The sequence below is a fragment of the Papaver somniferum genome, chromosome 1, assembly GCF_003573695.1.
Source record: "Papaver somniferum cultivar HN1 chromosome 1, ASM357369v1, whole genome shotgun sequence".
Lineage (NCBI taxonomy): Eukaryota > Viridiplantae > Streptophyta > Magnoliopsida > Ranunculales > Papaveraceae > Papaver > Papaver somniferum.
In genome coordinates this window covers 54611494-54626654 of record NC_039358.1, presented here as the reverse complement: position 1 = coordinate 54626654, position 15161 = coordinate 54611494, and the positions used below count along the sequence as shown (strand labels likewise).

Here is a 15161-nt window from a genome sequence, read left to right as displayed (position 1 = left end):
GTCGTCCTAAACTAATTAAAATATTTTGTCACTTCACTTCAAAGAGAAAAACCTTTGTCATTCCGAAGAAATCCTTCATCACTTAGCTGATTTATTCCTTTCTTATAAGCGGCTTTATTCAGGTCTTTCTATCAATATAAAGATTTTAAAACGTGACCCCGAGTATCTCGTCAAACTCAAGATCCTTTAATTTCACCCCGAATCTTTGGTGGTTTGGTACTATGAAACATTATTACAGATGATAAGCCTCTGCTCTTTAAGACCGGAATTTCCATAACGCCTCTTCCGGCTCGGCCATGATTCGTCCCGTCATAGACACATGATCATTCCTTCGTTCTTCACTCGATGTACGGTCACGCTAGGTTGATGCTCAACCTTAGCCTCGGATTTGCTCTTACGATTGAACAAGGGCTTGACTTGCTCCTCTGACTAGACAAGCAATATCAGGTTTTAAACTTTCTACATTGATGGCCATGCCTCTGCTTATATGTCGACAAACATTCATGCATCCAAGGTCAACACTTGATCAGTATCAGGTCATAACGTCTCTTCATGACCGGCCTTTTCCTAGGCCTCTTCATAGAACTAGGGTCATGCTTGACCTCATCCATGCTTATGCTCTCCTTATGACACACACAACTATGTAAATCCTCTTATAGCTCTTCACATGACTCAGGATGGCGCCCTCCACACACAAACATGTACATTAAACTTCACGAAAGTTACGGAAACTCTGGAGAGTACTACGAAGTCATATGATACCTCCCACATAAAGGTTGATTACGTCATAAATTAGGGGATAAACTTATGATTTAGTCTAGCGGTCCACGTCAAGCGTGGGTATAAACCTATTCAAATAGAAAGAGAATAGTCGGTCACAAGAATCAGCTGCAGATGATAGACTAAATTCTTGATATATCCTTAGTTACTCCTGAGATTAAAGAGGAAGTGCTTATCCTTACTCCTCAGCCTTATCCCACCGACTAGAGATTAGGGTTTTGCAGAGCTATAAATAGAACAACTATCGTTCATTCTAAGAAGAAAAAAAACTCACGGTGAACAATAAACTTCTACAGAATATCTACCAGAGACTACTCGTCTATAACTTTCTACAATTAAGAGCTCTGAACTCATCTCTTTCATATTCTCTACCTAAACCAATCTTATGTCTCAATCTACGACTGAAGTAGCCCTTTCACAACTATTTTCTTGGTTTAGGTAACAATTGTTCGTAATCTTCCTCCTGCACTCACATTAAATTCTAACCCTCTTCCTCATCTATAAATGTAATGGGTGTTTCTCACCAATGCTTGTTAGAATTTCTGTCTAGTCTCGTTTATAGGCCAACTTACAAAAAAAAATCATGAAACATTTTCCTGATAGAATATAATTGAGGATTGTTTGGTTTTGGGGCGTACAACTAAGAATTTCCCAAGGTAGAAAAAGACAAAGTGAGACCCTAAGAAGGTCAATTTTGAGATAGGAATCACTAACAGCTTAGTTGAAATGGATACCTTGGATGTAAGGAAGGGTTTGCATGTTGGTATTGCAGAAATTTCATCAACAAAGAAAATAAATGAGATGAAAGAGTAGTATTATCACATGTGAAGCTGGCACAAATGGTATTTCAACTGATTTGGTATCAGGTTTGGAAGGATAGTTGCTTGTGAAAACACTAAGTATCAGAATGATGGAGGTGGGGAGAAAACAAGATGCAAGGGATATCTGGAATGGGGTTAACACATCCTCAAAGTCTATTGGTGATTTGGATGATGATAAATGGAAAAATATGGAGCAGTTAATTTGAGACCTCTAGTTATTAATCCATCTGGATTGGACTTGAAGGCTGGCATTGGTGGAGGGAAGTCAAATAACTCAGTTGCCTCACATGATAATTAGATCTCTGCTAAAGGAAAGACTATTGCCAACATAAAATTAAACAGGCTAAGTCCCCCCCACCCAAAAAAAAAATAATTTGTTAAACAGGTGATTTCTCCAAAACAGAATCCCTTTTTTATTTTAAGTGATTTTAAAGAAGGTAGCAGATTTCCAATCTACAGAAGCCAAATTGAGGATCCTGTAAGAAAGTTAGAAGACAAAGTAATTGTTGATGAATAGAAGACGATTGTGGTGATTTGAAGACATTGAATTTAAGAGAAGCCTCATACTATGTCTTATGACACGAACTCAAAGATAAAAGGCTTATTTGGAACAATGGAATGGAAATCCTAACAAGAAAACCTGGGTGATGGAAAAGATATATCAAACTAAAAAGTGCATCTCTTAGCCTCATATCATTTTAGAATTGTAGTTTTTTTTTGTTTGCTAGAATGCTAGTGTAGATGGTGAAATTTGGATAAGGGGAAAAGTGTCATTTCAAGACCATAGAGAAAAATTAACTCTCAAGGGAGAGATTAATACCTTGGTCGTCAAGGCACCCATAGCCACGATTTCTAGTATATGTCCTTTTGAGACACTGCTGGTCGTAATGTTGTGATTCCTAGCATATATCCCCTCGAGACACTGCTGGTCACGTAGGTTCTGTAGAGCGTAAAACGTCCCTGGCAGACTTATGAACCAGAATAGACACAATTTCATCATGTCTTCACGATATGTAGCTGATTGTGATGCATTGATTCTTTGTATACATCCTCGACGAGATATTTCTGGTCATGTAGGCTATGTAGATGCGTAAAAACGTTCCCGGCGGACTTATGAACCAGAGCGGGGAATTTCATGTCTCATGTAAGAACGACTCACCCTATTTGAGATCAAGGACTGATTCCCAGTACATCATCGCGAGATACACTGGTCATGTCTACTTTAGGCTCTGACTCGGCTTATCGAGGCTTCACAATAATTACTATGACATTCTCGTGAGATATGCTGGTTATTATGCCTCTTGGGTTTCTAAGGACTCCTAGAACATCCTTTCGAGATACAATGGTCATTTCGGACCCATAAATACAGACACAATTGATTCCTAGCACATATATACAATATAGGCTAGTCAAAGACAAGTGGGTCGAAGCCTCGCAGAGACATTATTAGGCGTACAAGCATTCTTTTCTCTCCCAAACATGTCCAAGCTGACTTTAGAGAGATTCCATTGTGTTGGCCAAGTATTGAATAGACCCCATCTCGTTGGATAAATATATGACGGTCTCAAAATCGTCAACCAAATCTCTGACGGCCTCAAACCCGTCGGCCAAATCTCTGACGACCTCAAACCCGTCGATAAATCTCTGACAGCCTCAGTCGCATCAGTCAAATCTCAGGTGGCCTCATCTAAACTGAGCCATATCGTCTAAAGAGTTTTATATACGCATGAACTCAGGCACACGCGCCTTACCTAGGGCTCAAGTTTATTTCTCAGCCTCTCAAACACACTCACGGCTAGTAAATTGAGCCTGAACTATACATGTCTATTAAAAAACGTGGATAATCTCTCTTGAGCTTCTCACGATCAACAAAGGGGCCCACAAGCAATAATAGGGTCTCTACATGACATATGTGACCAACTATGGAGAGAGGGAGCTCACCCTCAGCTTCTTTCACACTCTACACACGATTTTTGAGGCATTCCATGCCTTTTCACGTGACTCATGCTAGTCATTCTCACAAATCAGAGAATACCTCTCAATCTTGGCCAACTCGGCTAAAGAGAATATTTTTATCTCTCTTTTTCCGTCTCTCTCAACACATCATCACAAAGGCTGACTCAACTTCACACAACTGGGGGATATCAATTAGGGTTTTGGTCTAACGGTCTACGACACGTGTGACAAATACCATGCCTATTTCTCACCACAGAAGAGAGTAAGGGTTGTGGAATAATGAGATAAACTAAACCTAGTTTATCTCTATCGATTTATGAAGAGACAGGATAAGTGCTCCACACGGCACGAAAAGAAACTCTTATCATCACCGACCTGATATTAGAGAATTCAACTATAAAAATGTCTTATATTTCTCCAAGCTATCTAACACAATTTTCTCATAAACCCTCAGATCAATTTTTCTTAAAAACTTAGAATTATCTGATCTATCTCTTCATCTGCTTCCCTTCCTAAGACCAACCCTAACCTCTCATGTGACTGAAGCAGCCTTTGAACGGCCATTGTGCGTGGTTTAGGCGAAGATTGTTCGTGCTAAACCTCCCGTAACCCACTTTCAAAAACCCTAGAATCTCACTTTAGCTCTCACCGATTTTAGGTAACTACAACTAGTTTTCTATTTTTATTAGAGTTTGCTAGGCTTTTCTTGCCTTGCAGTTGGTTTTTATAGTCTTGTATTTTTTCTTTGATGTGTTTCTAGTCAGCTTGTGTCTCTTTTTGTATCGCCTCAGTGTTCCTCATCTTTTTTTTTCTTTTCTTTTATTAACAAATTTTAACTTGTTCTCCATAAAGTAAATCTCTCTTCAATGTTGGATATTTTTCAAATATATTTACCGCTACGTCGGGGAGGTGACGGGTGTGTGTGTGCGTGGTGGGGTGGGGGGTCTAGGGGACATAAACACGAAAATTTCCTTATAAGTAGTAAAGATTAAATTTTTTTCCGAAAAAGAGTCTAACCTCGATACATTACATGGAAATCCGATTTAGGAAATCGAAAACCTTACAGATATTTTTCATGATCAGACTGCATTCATACATGTTGTAGTATCTCCACAAATTCTTGCCTAACAAATCTATCCATACAGAGCTAAAAACAGTTTCAGGAGACCTTCTCTCTCGCGTTAGAGAGTTCCAAACAATTAGGGACGAATTGATTTTGTAAGCAAAACCAATATGAGTGGAAGCACAAGGCAATGATTGGAGAAAATCCAACCCAATGTTCATCAAAACATGTATATTACATAACACTACACCATTTTTCCCGAATAGTAACTAAAATTAATAACGGCCCAGCAAACGTTATAAAATTGTTAGTTACAAAAAGCCGTTACAACCTAGTTGTAACAGGTTGAAGCTTTTACGAATTTTTTTTTGTGATTCGTAACAGGTGTCAGCTGTTACGAATCGTAACAGGATAATTATTTACGTGTGCTAGTCACATGCTTGGTCACACTAGAGTCGGGTAACAGGTGTATTTGCGTGTGTGCCATTCAGCCGTTTGCCATTTTTTTCCACTTAACATGGATTACACTAGAGGATAATTTCACCCTTGAATAAATATTTTTCTCCTCATTACCATCGAGTAAACCCCATTTCTCTTTTTCCATTCTCTCTCTTTTTCTCTCCCCCTTCTCATCGAGTAAACCCATCTCTTATCTCCCCCCTGAATATTCAGATGTGCAGATTACCACATCTGATTTTAAGTCTTCTCAACTGAAGATTCTAGTTTTTCAATCATCTATTAATCATCATCATCAGTTAGTTTAGGGTTTCGATTTCAATTTCGTCATCATCAGTTTTAGGGTTTTATCTATTCTGTTATCAAATCATCCGATCTTTGAAGAATTGATCTTCAATCATCTGTTACACGAGTTTAGGTTTTCGATTTCACAGTTCTCTGTAAACATTTATCATCTATAGGATTTCAGTTTGTAAATTATATTTTAAGTTTTTAGTATTTTAATCGATTTTAGGGTTTCTTGTTACTCGTTTGATTTGGTATTGAAATTCTTCGGGTTAGGTTTAATTCTCTGCAGACGAAGCCATATTTAGTTAGGGTTTGATTTGAATCATTGTAAACAGATTATAAACCTTCTCAATATGATATACATAGTTATTATTTATGATTAGTCAATCTGAACTGAGAGCATATTAGATTTCTGATTTTGATTTACAATTTTAGTTGTGGTATGTATTGTTCATTGCATAAATAGGGTTTAGTGTAAAGTTTATGTCTTTAATAATTATACATGATAGGTAGGGTTCATTGCTTAAGTTTAAATCTTTTCATGTAACTCATCTTTAAGTGTATGAATCAAGTATCAATATTTTTTGCACATGTATTCATAAATCCAGTCAATTGCACTGATATGATAATACATGAGTTTAGTTATATTTTTTTTGATGGTAGTTTGCCAAATATGTGTGTTGTCAAAATTTTTGCTAATGTATTGTTTGGCTTTACAGATGCCAAGATTTTGATTGGTAGGAGATTCAGTAACACAACTGTCTAGGGTGATATGAAGCAATGGCCATTCAAGGTTCTATCCGGTCCAGCTGACAAGCCCATGATTGAGGTATCATACAAGGGTGAGGAGCAGCAGTTTGTTGCTGAGGAGATCTCTTAAATTGAAGGTCATACCTGAAAAAGTGTGGGGTTGCGAGTCTTCCTTAAGAGTGTTGGATATAAGTAAAAATTCTATTCATGAAATGCCTTCTCAGATTGGTTCTTTAAACTCAATCAGGTATACGCTTTAGCATATACTAATGGTTTTATTCGATTTGAAGGGGATTGTAATTTTATTATGTTTGTAATTTGTGGTGCGATATGTATCTTGTGTAGTTTAACTTCATTACCATCTTGATTGGGTGGTTTGGTCTCTCTAAAGCAACTTCATGTTGCAAACAACAAGCTGAATAACTTTCCAGTTGAAATTGGACTTCTAACTCGTCTGGAAATATTGAAAGTAAATAACAACAGGTAATACTCACGTTTATAACATTTTCACTTTGTGAATTTTACCATAGTTAAAGTAATTGCTCTCTCTAAATTATTCATGTTATTTCTTTGGTGGCAGGATAAGCTTAATTCCGCCGTATATAGGGAATTGTGTCTCCCTAGTCGAGGTGGTATTCTGATCTTACTTTACTATCCAAAAATTCGTATTTGTTACAAGTAAAATATATATATAACTTGGATTTGTGATCCGAAAAAAATTCTTGGTGCAGGTTGATCTTGCATCAAATCTCTTGGTAGACTTGCCTGACACAGTTGGGAGTTTACGGAATCTTAAGGTACTCCAATCTTATTTTTTCCTACCATTTTCAATTATCTGAATCATATCATCATTTACTTAGTCGCATGTTTATGTAGGCTCTGCATCTCAGTAATAATGGCCTCAAATCCCTTCCTTCGACGCTATTCAAACTGTGCACCCAGCTCTCGACTCTTGATCTTCATAATACAGAAATCACAGTTGATATTCTCAGTCAGATATTGACTTTTGATTCTTTTTGTTTTTTTTTTATCTAAAACTTGTGCAAGAGGTGATAGTCTTATGTATCCAAGTATTATGTCACACAAGCAGTTTGAAGGGTGGGAAAGTTTTAATGAGCGTTGTAGATTAAAGCATCAGAAGCAACTGGATTTCAGAGTTGGAAGTTCTGATGTGTTTGATGAAGGTGCTGATAAAAATTAAAAAGGTACTCGATCTCTCAAGTCGCATATTGCCAAAGTATATGAATGCAGTTCCATATACATTTCAGATGATCAATCAAAGATATATGTTGAATGCTTTTTCATAATAGTATTTTTTTTTAATTCTTACTTTTGTAATTACAATATGCTTTTGTGGAAAAAAAATTAAAGGTATTGTAATCTTCCAATGTTTGATGTGTCTGAGTTTCAGTCTTCAAATGTTTGCTTTCTCTGCGTGGTTTGGCTGAACATGCCAGTTGTTTCTCCTTCATATTCTTAGTATTTTCTTCTCATAATATTTAGAAATGAATTTTCTTGTCATCAGGATGTTCCTTTAATAATTGAAATTGGATCTCGTGATGTTATGTGAGTCATGTTTGTGAAGATTTGTAGGTTACAAGTCCTAAAAAGAGTATATGTCATTGTTTGTGTAGTTTATATTCTCAGCATATCTTGCGTCTATCTTGTGGGGGTGTAACTGGGTTGTTTGGTCACACATTTACATACCGGCTATATGTTGTTAGGAGGCGGATGCAGGTACCTGTTGGTTTTTATGTGTCCGCATATTCTATCTTAAGTATTCATAAAGGCCTTCAGTTTAAATTTTCTTTCTTTATTACTCAACGTAAACTTGCTTTCTTTTGTTTTTTTTCTGTGCATATTGTTCCTTCAATAGATATTGTATTCAAGGCGTACGACATGATGAAGTCTTGGATACGAGTTTCTTTATTAAATTTCTACTGTATTTTTATCAGCAAGGATATGTGATCAAACAACAAGAAGCACAAAGCAATCTAGTACGAAATCACCAAGAAGATAAATCTGTATTAGTAAGTTACAAACAACTAAAAGTCTTTGATTTTAAAATTCAACCTGCTAATTATTTTCCTGGCATATTGATCTTACAAACTGTCTTAAAATCCTTTTTTTTTCCTTTCAATGTGCAGGTTGCATACATATTTCTGGATAGCTTTAGTTCCCCTCTTTGTAAGCTTGGTAATCCCTCGAGCTCTTTATACATGTTTCCATGATTTCATGTTCCACCAGTCTCTGATTTTTGATTCTGTTATCCTTTTTGTATTTTCCTATGCGTGATGTTATGTGCTATCTCTAACCAACTAAATTTGGTTTACACTCTTGCATTTGCCTAATTTTCATGTCTAACAACGTCGCTGTTAAACCGTTGTTAACAGTGTTTTGTGCCTGTAGGTGAAGTACTGTGTAGCTGCTTCTTTCTTGGTAGAGAGATCCTGTAAGAGCAATAGCCATTGGGTTGAAGATGCATAGCTGTTGTCGCGTTGGATTCCATCAGCTTTTCCAATCCTACAGATGCAGCAGTCTGCGGCATGAGAAGGCTTTTATGTGAGTCGTGTTTCTATTTTTGTTAGCCTGTAACATGGGAAAACTTAGATATAAGTTGTGAACTTAGAAATTTTTTTAAATTTCTATGAACTGAACTTTGGAACTTAGTAAATTTCTATCTATGTATTCCCTCAGAATTTGATACTTAACAAGTGTTTTTTATATGAATGTATAGATATGAATTTGATTGAGTATAGTATGAATTGATTGAAACTATTGTTATATATGGATGATCGGTAGAATGAAATGTGTAGATATGGAATTCCGGCGTATTCCGGCCAAGAATGAGCTGCCGGTCAACCTTGACCCGGTCAAAATTGGTCATTGCTGACTGATTTTGACCAGGTCAAGGTTGACCGGCAGTATTTTTTTTTACAGTTTACAGTTACAAAAAAATTCGTAACGGCTTCAACTTGTTACAACGTCCTGTTACTAAATAAATTCGTAACGGCTTGAGCATGTTACAACAATGCCACGTAATAACGGCTCCAAGCTGTTACAAGGGCCGTTACGAAAAAAATTCGTAACGGCTAGTGGACCTTTGCGAAAAATGGTAGCACCCCTTTTCATAACGGTCAGCAACCGTTACAACCCCGATTCGTAACACTGAAAACCCGTTTCGAATCGGAAAAAAATGGTGTAGTGTGAACTAGAGTTCTTTAAGTTTAGATTTCCTAATACAATCAAGGTATCAGTGACCCAACTAGTAGCAACAGTAGCCACAAAGTAACCAAAGTGTCTCACATAGTATCCAAGGTGTCTTAAGTAACAGTGGTAATCTGAATCGGTCATTAGGTGCCTGTATTAGAACAAATAGGGTGGCTGACTCGGCATTGGAGATGTGGTAACAATTGTAGATGAACTTGATGATAATCTTGATTGAATTGTTGCTGTCTTTTCCTTAATTACTAATCCTAAAACATTAAATTCTAAATCTAAAACAATGACTGAATTGTTAGCCTTACAAGCAAAACAGAAATCAGGATAAATTGAAATCTTAACATCGGCACTAGCAAAAACCAAAACTAAATTAAAACAACCGGACAAGTTGTTCCACAAAAGGAATACTAGATCTAGTCTACCGGGCAAAAAATAAACAGTTACACTATGAAGAGAATCATAATACAGTAAGCCTAAATCAAGTGAAACAAAAACATAGTCGAAAACAATTACACAAGATGATTTATTCGGATTTACCGGAGCTAATGATGTTTCTTCGACTTTGTTGGAGGTCAGTCGTGGAAAAGATTGAATACCTTGTTTTTTGTTCTTCATCAGGTGAAGAGACGTACTCGCACTAGCCCACCAAAACCCACCAAAGAAAATCTTAAACAGACCAAAGAACAGAGCCAATAAAAACCAAAATCCAAAAATTAAAGGTTGCAAAAAAGAACATGGAAGAGTGATAGAGGGTAACTGGCTTATAGTGTTGTTCGATCTGCTCAGACCTGCTCCAAAGGAGCCGATCTGAGCAAGCATCGATCAATCTTTTAGGGTTTTCGTTGGGTTTTCTTAGAAAAGAGAAAGAGAAGGTTTTAGGGTTTTCAGTAAAGATTGAATTCAATCTCATTCAACTACATCAAAATTGTGTTTCTATTTTCTCTAAGCATTATCTAAAACTTCTACTATGTGTTCTTGGATGGATCAAGGGTGTACAAATTTGAATTCAAATTTCATTGTATCCTGAAAACAATGTTTCATTGACATATTGTACTCGTCAATTGATTGAAAATAGTCGAAATATTTATCGAAAAATTCGAAAGGCTTTGAGATCAGTACTACACCAATTTCCTGTTTGTGTTTCATCCCTCTTTCAACAACCCGTATTCCAACATTCGCCACGGAGAAAAAAACTTTCTTCCTTTCTGTGATACAGTTTATAGCTCATGGGACAACATTTTATTATTCTTTTATTCTAAGGCCTATCCATAGAAATAGTACTCTTGTTTGGACTCCTGACCTCGAGCCAGCTTCTTCACCTTCCACCAAAAAAAAATGGAAGAAAAACCAAGGCTGTTAATGGGTCGAGCCAACTTCTTCACCTTCCACCAAAAAAAAAAATGGAAGAAAAACCAAGGCTGTTAACGGGGGTGTCAGGTTAAGTGGGGTGTATCAAGCCAAGAAAAAACTTGTTTTGTCCTATATGAAAACGGAAAAATGGATCATTTGTCTAAATATTTTTAAAAAATGGTTCAAATGGACGAGTAAAAATTAGTATGGGCGAAATGGACACTAAAAAATAACAAGGATGAAACTGGATTCATCCTGACTTAAACTTAAAAAATAGTAAGGATGAAACTGGATACATCCTGATGTAAATTAAAAATAAGAAAAAGTATTTGAAAATGGGTAGAATAAAACTGTTTACATCCTGACTATTTTTACATTTACAGTATCAAAATCTAAATGTCCTTTTCACCCAGGAATTGTTGATTTCGATCTTTTTAACCAATTTTGTGATATGAAAAACCTATTTTATCTTATCTTGATTTTGATACACCCCCCTCAATCCGGTACCCCTATTAGAGCAACTGCAGTGGTGCGATCAAAACCAAAGATCAAAGATCAAAAAAAAGACCAAAATTTGGGTTTAGTCCGTGGTGTGACGCAACGGTACATGATCAAAATTTCGACAGGCGGACTTTAAAAGTCCGCCCCATTAAAATTCCATCAGGCGGACTTTAAAAGTCCGCCCCATCCTTTATAAATTTTAACAGGCGGACTTTAAAAGTCCGCCTCACTAAAATTCCATCAGGCAGACTTTAAAAGTCCGCCCCTCTCTTTGCAAATTTTAACAGGCGGACTTTAAAAGTCCGCCTCATTCCTTTTTTTTTTATTTAATTAAAATTTCGTCGGGCGTAATTTAAATCTCCGCCTGTTAACAAGCGTACTTTAAATTTACGCCCAACAACAAACGTATTTTAAATTTACGCCCGACTATAATAGAATTTGGGATTTGGTCGCGACCATATTTGGTCTGAAATTTGATCTTTGGTCCAAATTTGATCTTTACTCCGTCCCACTGTGTTACGATCTCATCCCATAAATTTGGTTATACTCGCCCAATGTGGATGCTCTTAGGGGTCTTGAAAAAAACTCCCTCCCAAATGCAAACGTATCTTTCAAAGGAAAACCAAAAAAATGGCAGACCTATATTTACAAACCAAAAGAAAACTATAAGGTCCACCCAAAACCTCACCAAACTCTTACACCAAAAAATAGACAACAAAAGAAGATAAATTAAAAGAACCGTTATGACTCAATTATACAAACTTTGTCATGAAATGAAAAGTTATTTACATTTTTCTTTTGCTTTCTTTGTTCAACTTGTAAAACCCCAATCTCACTTTAATAGGTACAACCAACAACAAGACCAACCAACCAAACCACAAATTTCCCACAAACCTCTTCTTCCCTTCTCCATATCTTCAGCTGCCCTTTGGAATGTGAAAGGATGAGATTAGCAAACCGGTAGGTGGGGGCACATGCCACACATACCCACAGTGTTCAAATCTTCATCACGTATCATCTATAAATAAATAAACTGGCAAAAACATGTGTACATGGGTTCAACCCAAAACAGTACACTACCCTGCCACATCAGATGTCGTCCTCGAGTATGCATTATTGGCATTGCCAGATCTTGGTTGCCTCAGAATATCAATTAGTGCTTCTGCCTGTGTATACAACAAAACACGACAAAAGCCGCCATCAGAATACAAAAATTATTAATACACAAAATAATATGCCAAAATTAATTAATTAAGTTTTCTTTTTTTTTTTTGGTTCTAATCATGAAAATGAAGGTTTAACGGTAAACCGGAGAAAATCAACAGAAAACCGGAACTGCATAACGGAAAAATGAAGTTTTAGAAAACCGACCTTTTGTTTAGCTTTAGTGGTGCCGGACTGTGATAAAGCAATTAACGGCGGGATTGCACCTTCACGAGCAACCAAAGTACGATAAACTGTACTGTCTTCACAGATCTGCAATAAGATTACGGCGGCGATTTCTTTCTGCCGTTGTAAACCAACTTCAACAATTTCAACTAGTACTGGAATACCACCTTCTTCAACAACAGCGGTTTTGCCTTCTGGTATTGAAACTAACAAGTTCAATACAAAAGCAGCTTTGTCAACCATACCTGAACCAAAATCCGCCATTAATTCCACTAGTGGTTTCATAATACCAGATTGAATTGCTCTAATTTTATTCTCTTTCAACGAACACAGTGTAAATAAAGCCGTTGATGCATCTTTCTTCCCACGGAAACCACCATTTTCTAATAAATTAACTAAATAAGGAACAGCTCCTGATCGTCCGATTGTGATTTTGTTATCTTCAATCTGTGATAATCTAAGTAAAGCACAAGCTGAATTCTCTCTAGCTGTTGCTGTACCCATCCTCAAAGCTCTAATCAACGGTTTAATCGCTCCTGAACTAGCAATCAAATCTTTATTCTCATCACACAGAGACAAATTCAAAATCGCTGTAACTCCATATTCTTGCAGCTGCAAATCTGACGATGAAATCAACGAAATCAATGGTTTCACAGCTCCGTTCTCAGCAATCTTCAACCGATTCTCTTGTTTATTCTTAGCTAATAACCTCAATTCCATAGCTGCTTGTTTTTGAATATCAATAGAACAAGATTCAAGATCAGAAATGAATTGACGGATTAATTCATCAGAATTATCAGACGCACAAGAAATCAACAATCTTCTACTTTGAGATGATGTTGTCGGGAATTCACCAGATCTATCACTGTTACAATCACTGAAAGCTGATGAAGAATGATCTCCTACTATATCACCGAAACTTCTTCCCATATACCTATAACTTGTCGGATTTTCAGTTGCCATGACGAACCCTGAATTGAATTTGGTAAGGAAGAAGGTACTGATTTTAGATTTAGGGACGGGCTTCTTCTTCTTCTTTTATTCTGTTTCTGGTCTCTTCTATTCTATTCCATGTACTCTCTCTATAGCTTTATTACTTCTGATGGGGAGAAACTAAAGTAAAAAGGAGAGAAGAGATGAGACTTGAGAGAATCGGAGTTGGAGCCGACACGTGCATATATACTGCAGGATTTACTAGTAGAAAGAATCTCAGTTGCGTGAGAGCACGTGTGGGACGACGCGTGCTGGTGGAAATTCTTGACGGCAATACAGCGGAAGAGGGGGGAATTTGTCAATTTAGGGGATTAACTCGGTTTGTGCAAACAGTCTCAAGGATTTCTGTAAAGTGTGATCTTGAAGATTTTAGCTCCAGTAAACTAGCATATGTTAGGGCAGATAGAGAGAAAATGCAAATCTAGTTGTTGTTTACACCGGAATATTATGATGGTGTTTGGATATTAGAAATAAAAGTGTGCTAGAAGTAGAAGTCAATTTCAAAAATCAGGAACAAAGATAACTTATTTCATGAAAAGTAATTCTTTTGCTACTAAAAATCGAAAAGTAACTTTCTAAATAATGTCTAAAAAAGGCTGCGAGAAAAAAAGATATAAACTTCTGACTATACGAAGTTATGGGTTATCTACTTACCAGAGAAAAACTTGTTTGGAGGTGTAAAACGAGAAAAACTTGTCTTAACAGAGAAGATAGGTGAGTTAAACATTATTGAAGAAACTACGGTGCTGCAACCTGACCAACAAGTTCTAAGACTTCAATGCAAGACGAAGCTTCGAGATATCGAAAGAATGGAGGCCAGGAAATGGCAATTATGGGCGAAACAAAACGGATTTAGATGAGGTGACTCCAACACAGGCTATTTCATAGAATTGCAAGCGCACGGAAGAAAAGAAACACAATTGCTAAACTTCAAATCAATGGTGTTGTCTGGATCAGAATTTAATCAAAGAGGAGATACGGAATTACTACATCAATATTTTCTCGTCTCATAATGATATCAACTCTTCTCTTGAGGAGTTGCCTTTTCCGGTAGTTGGAGAACATGATAAAGTTTGGATGGAGAGGAGTTTCACACAAGATTAAGTTTGAGATGTTGTGAAGAAAATGGGTTCAAACAAAGCCGCAGGTCAAGATGGTTTAACATCTGAATTTTATAATAAGTGTTGGGATATCATCAAAGTAGATTTCATGAATATGCTTAATGTTTTTCATCATTTTGGGTCGTTAGATTGGAGGTTAAACTTCTCGTTTCTTACTCTCATCCCAAAGAAAGAATATTCGTGTACTCCAAAGGATTTTAGACCGTTAAGTCTAATCGGCAGTATAAAATTCTCTCGAAGGTTCTAGCTGAGAGGCTGAAAACTGTAATGTCAGAGCTTATTTTGGATTTCCAAGGAGCTTTTATCCATGAAAAGCAAATTTTGGATGGTGTCCTAATCGCTAAAGAATGTGTTGACAGTATACTTAAGTAGAAGAAGCCTGGAATTTTGTGCAAAATCGACACAGAGAAAGTTTCAGGCAATATTAATTGGCATTGTCTCTTGTGTATTCTTCATAAGCATGGTTTCGGT

The 15161-nt window shown here is 36.7% G+C and overlaps 1 protein-coding gene across 1 annotated transcript; it reads right to left on the bottom strand.

The window, feature by feature from the left end:
* Positions 1-11777: 11777 nt before the first annotated feature.
* Positions 11778-13707, bottom strand: LOC113287126 (U-box domain-containing protein 4-like). The gene is made up of 2 exons (XM_026535809.1): positions 12559-13707; positions 11778-12353 (listed from the first exon to the last, which is right to left on the bottom strand). The coding sequence occupies exons 1-2, from the start codon at positions 13537-13539 to the stop codon at positions 12264-12266; spliced, it is 1071 nt and encodes a 356-aa protein (XP_026391594.1). The 5' UTR covers positions 13540-13707; the 3' UTR covers positions 11778-12263.
* Between the last annotated feature and the right edge of the window lie 1454 nt (positions 13708-15161).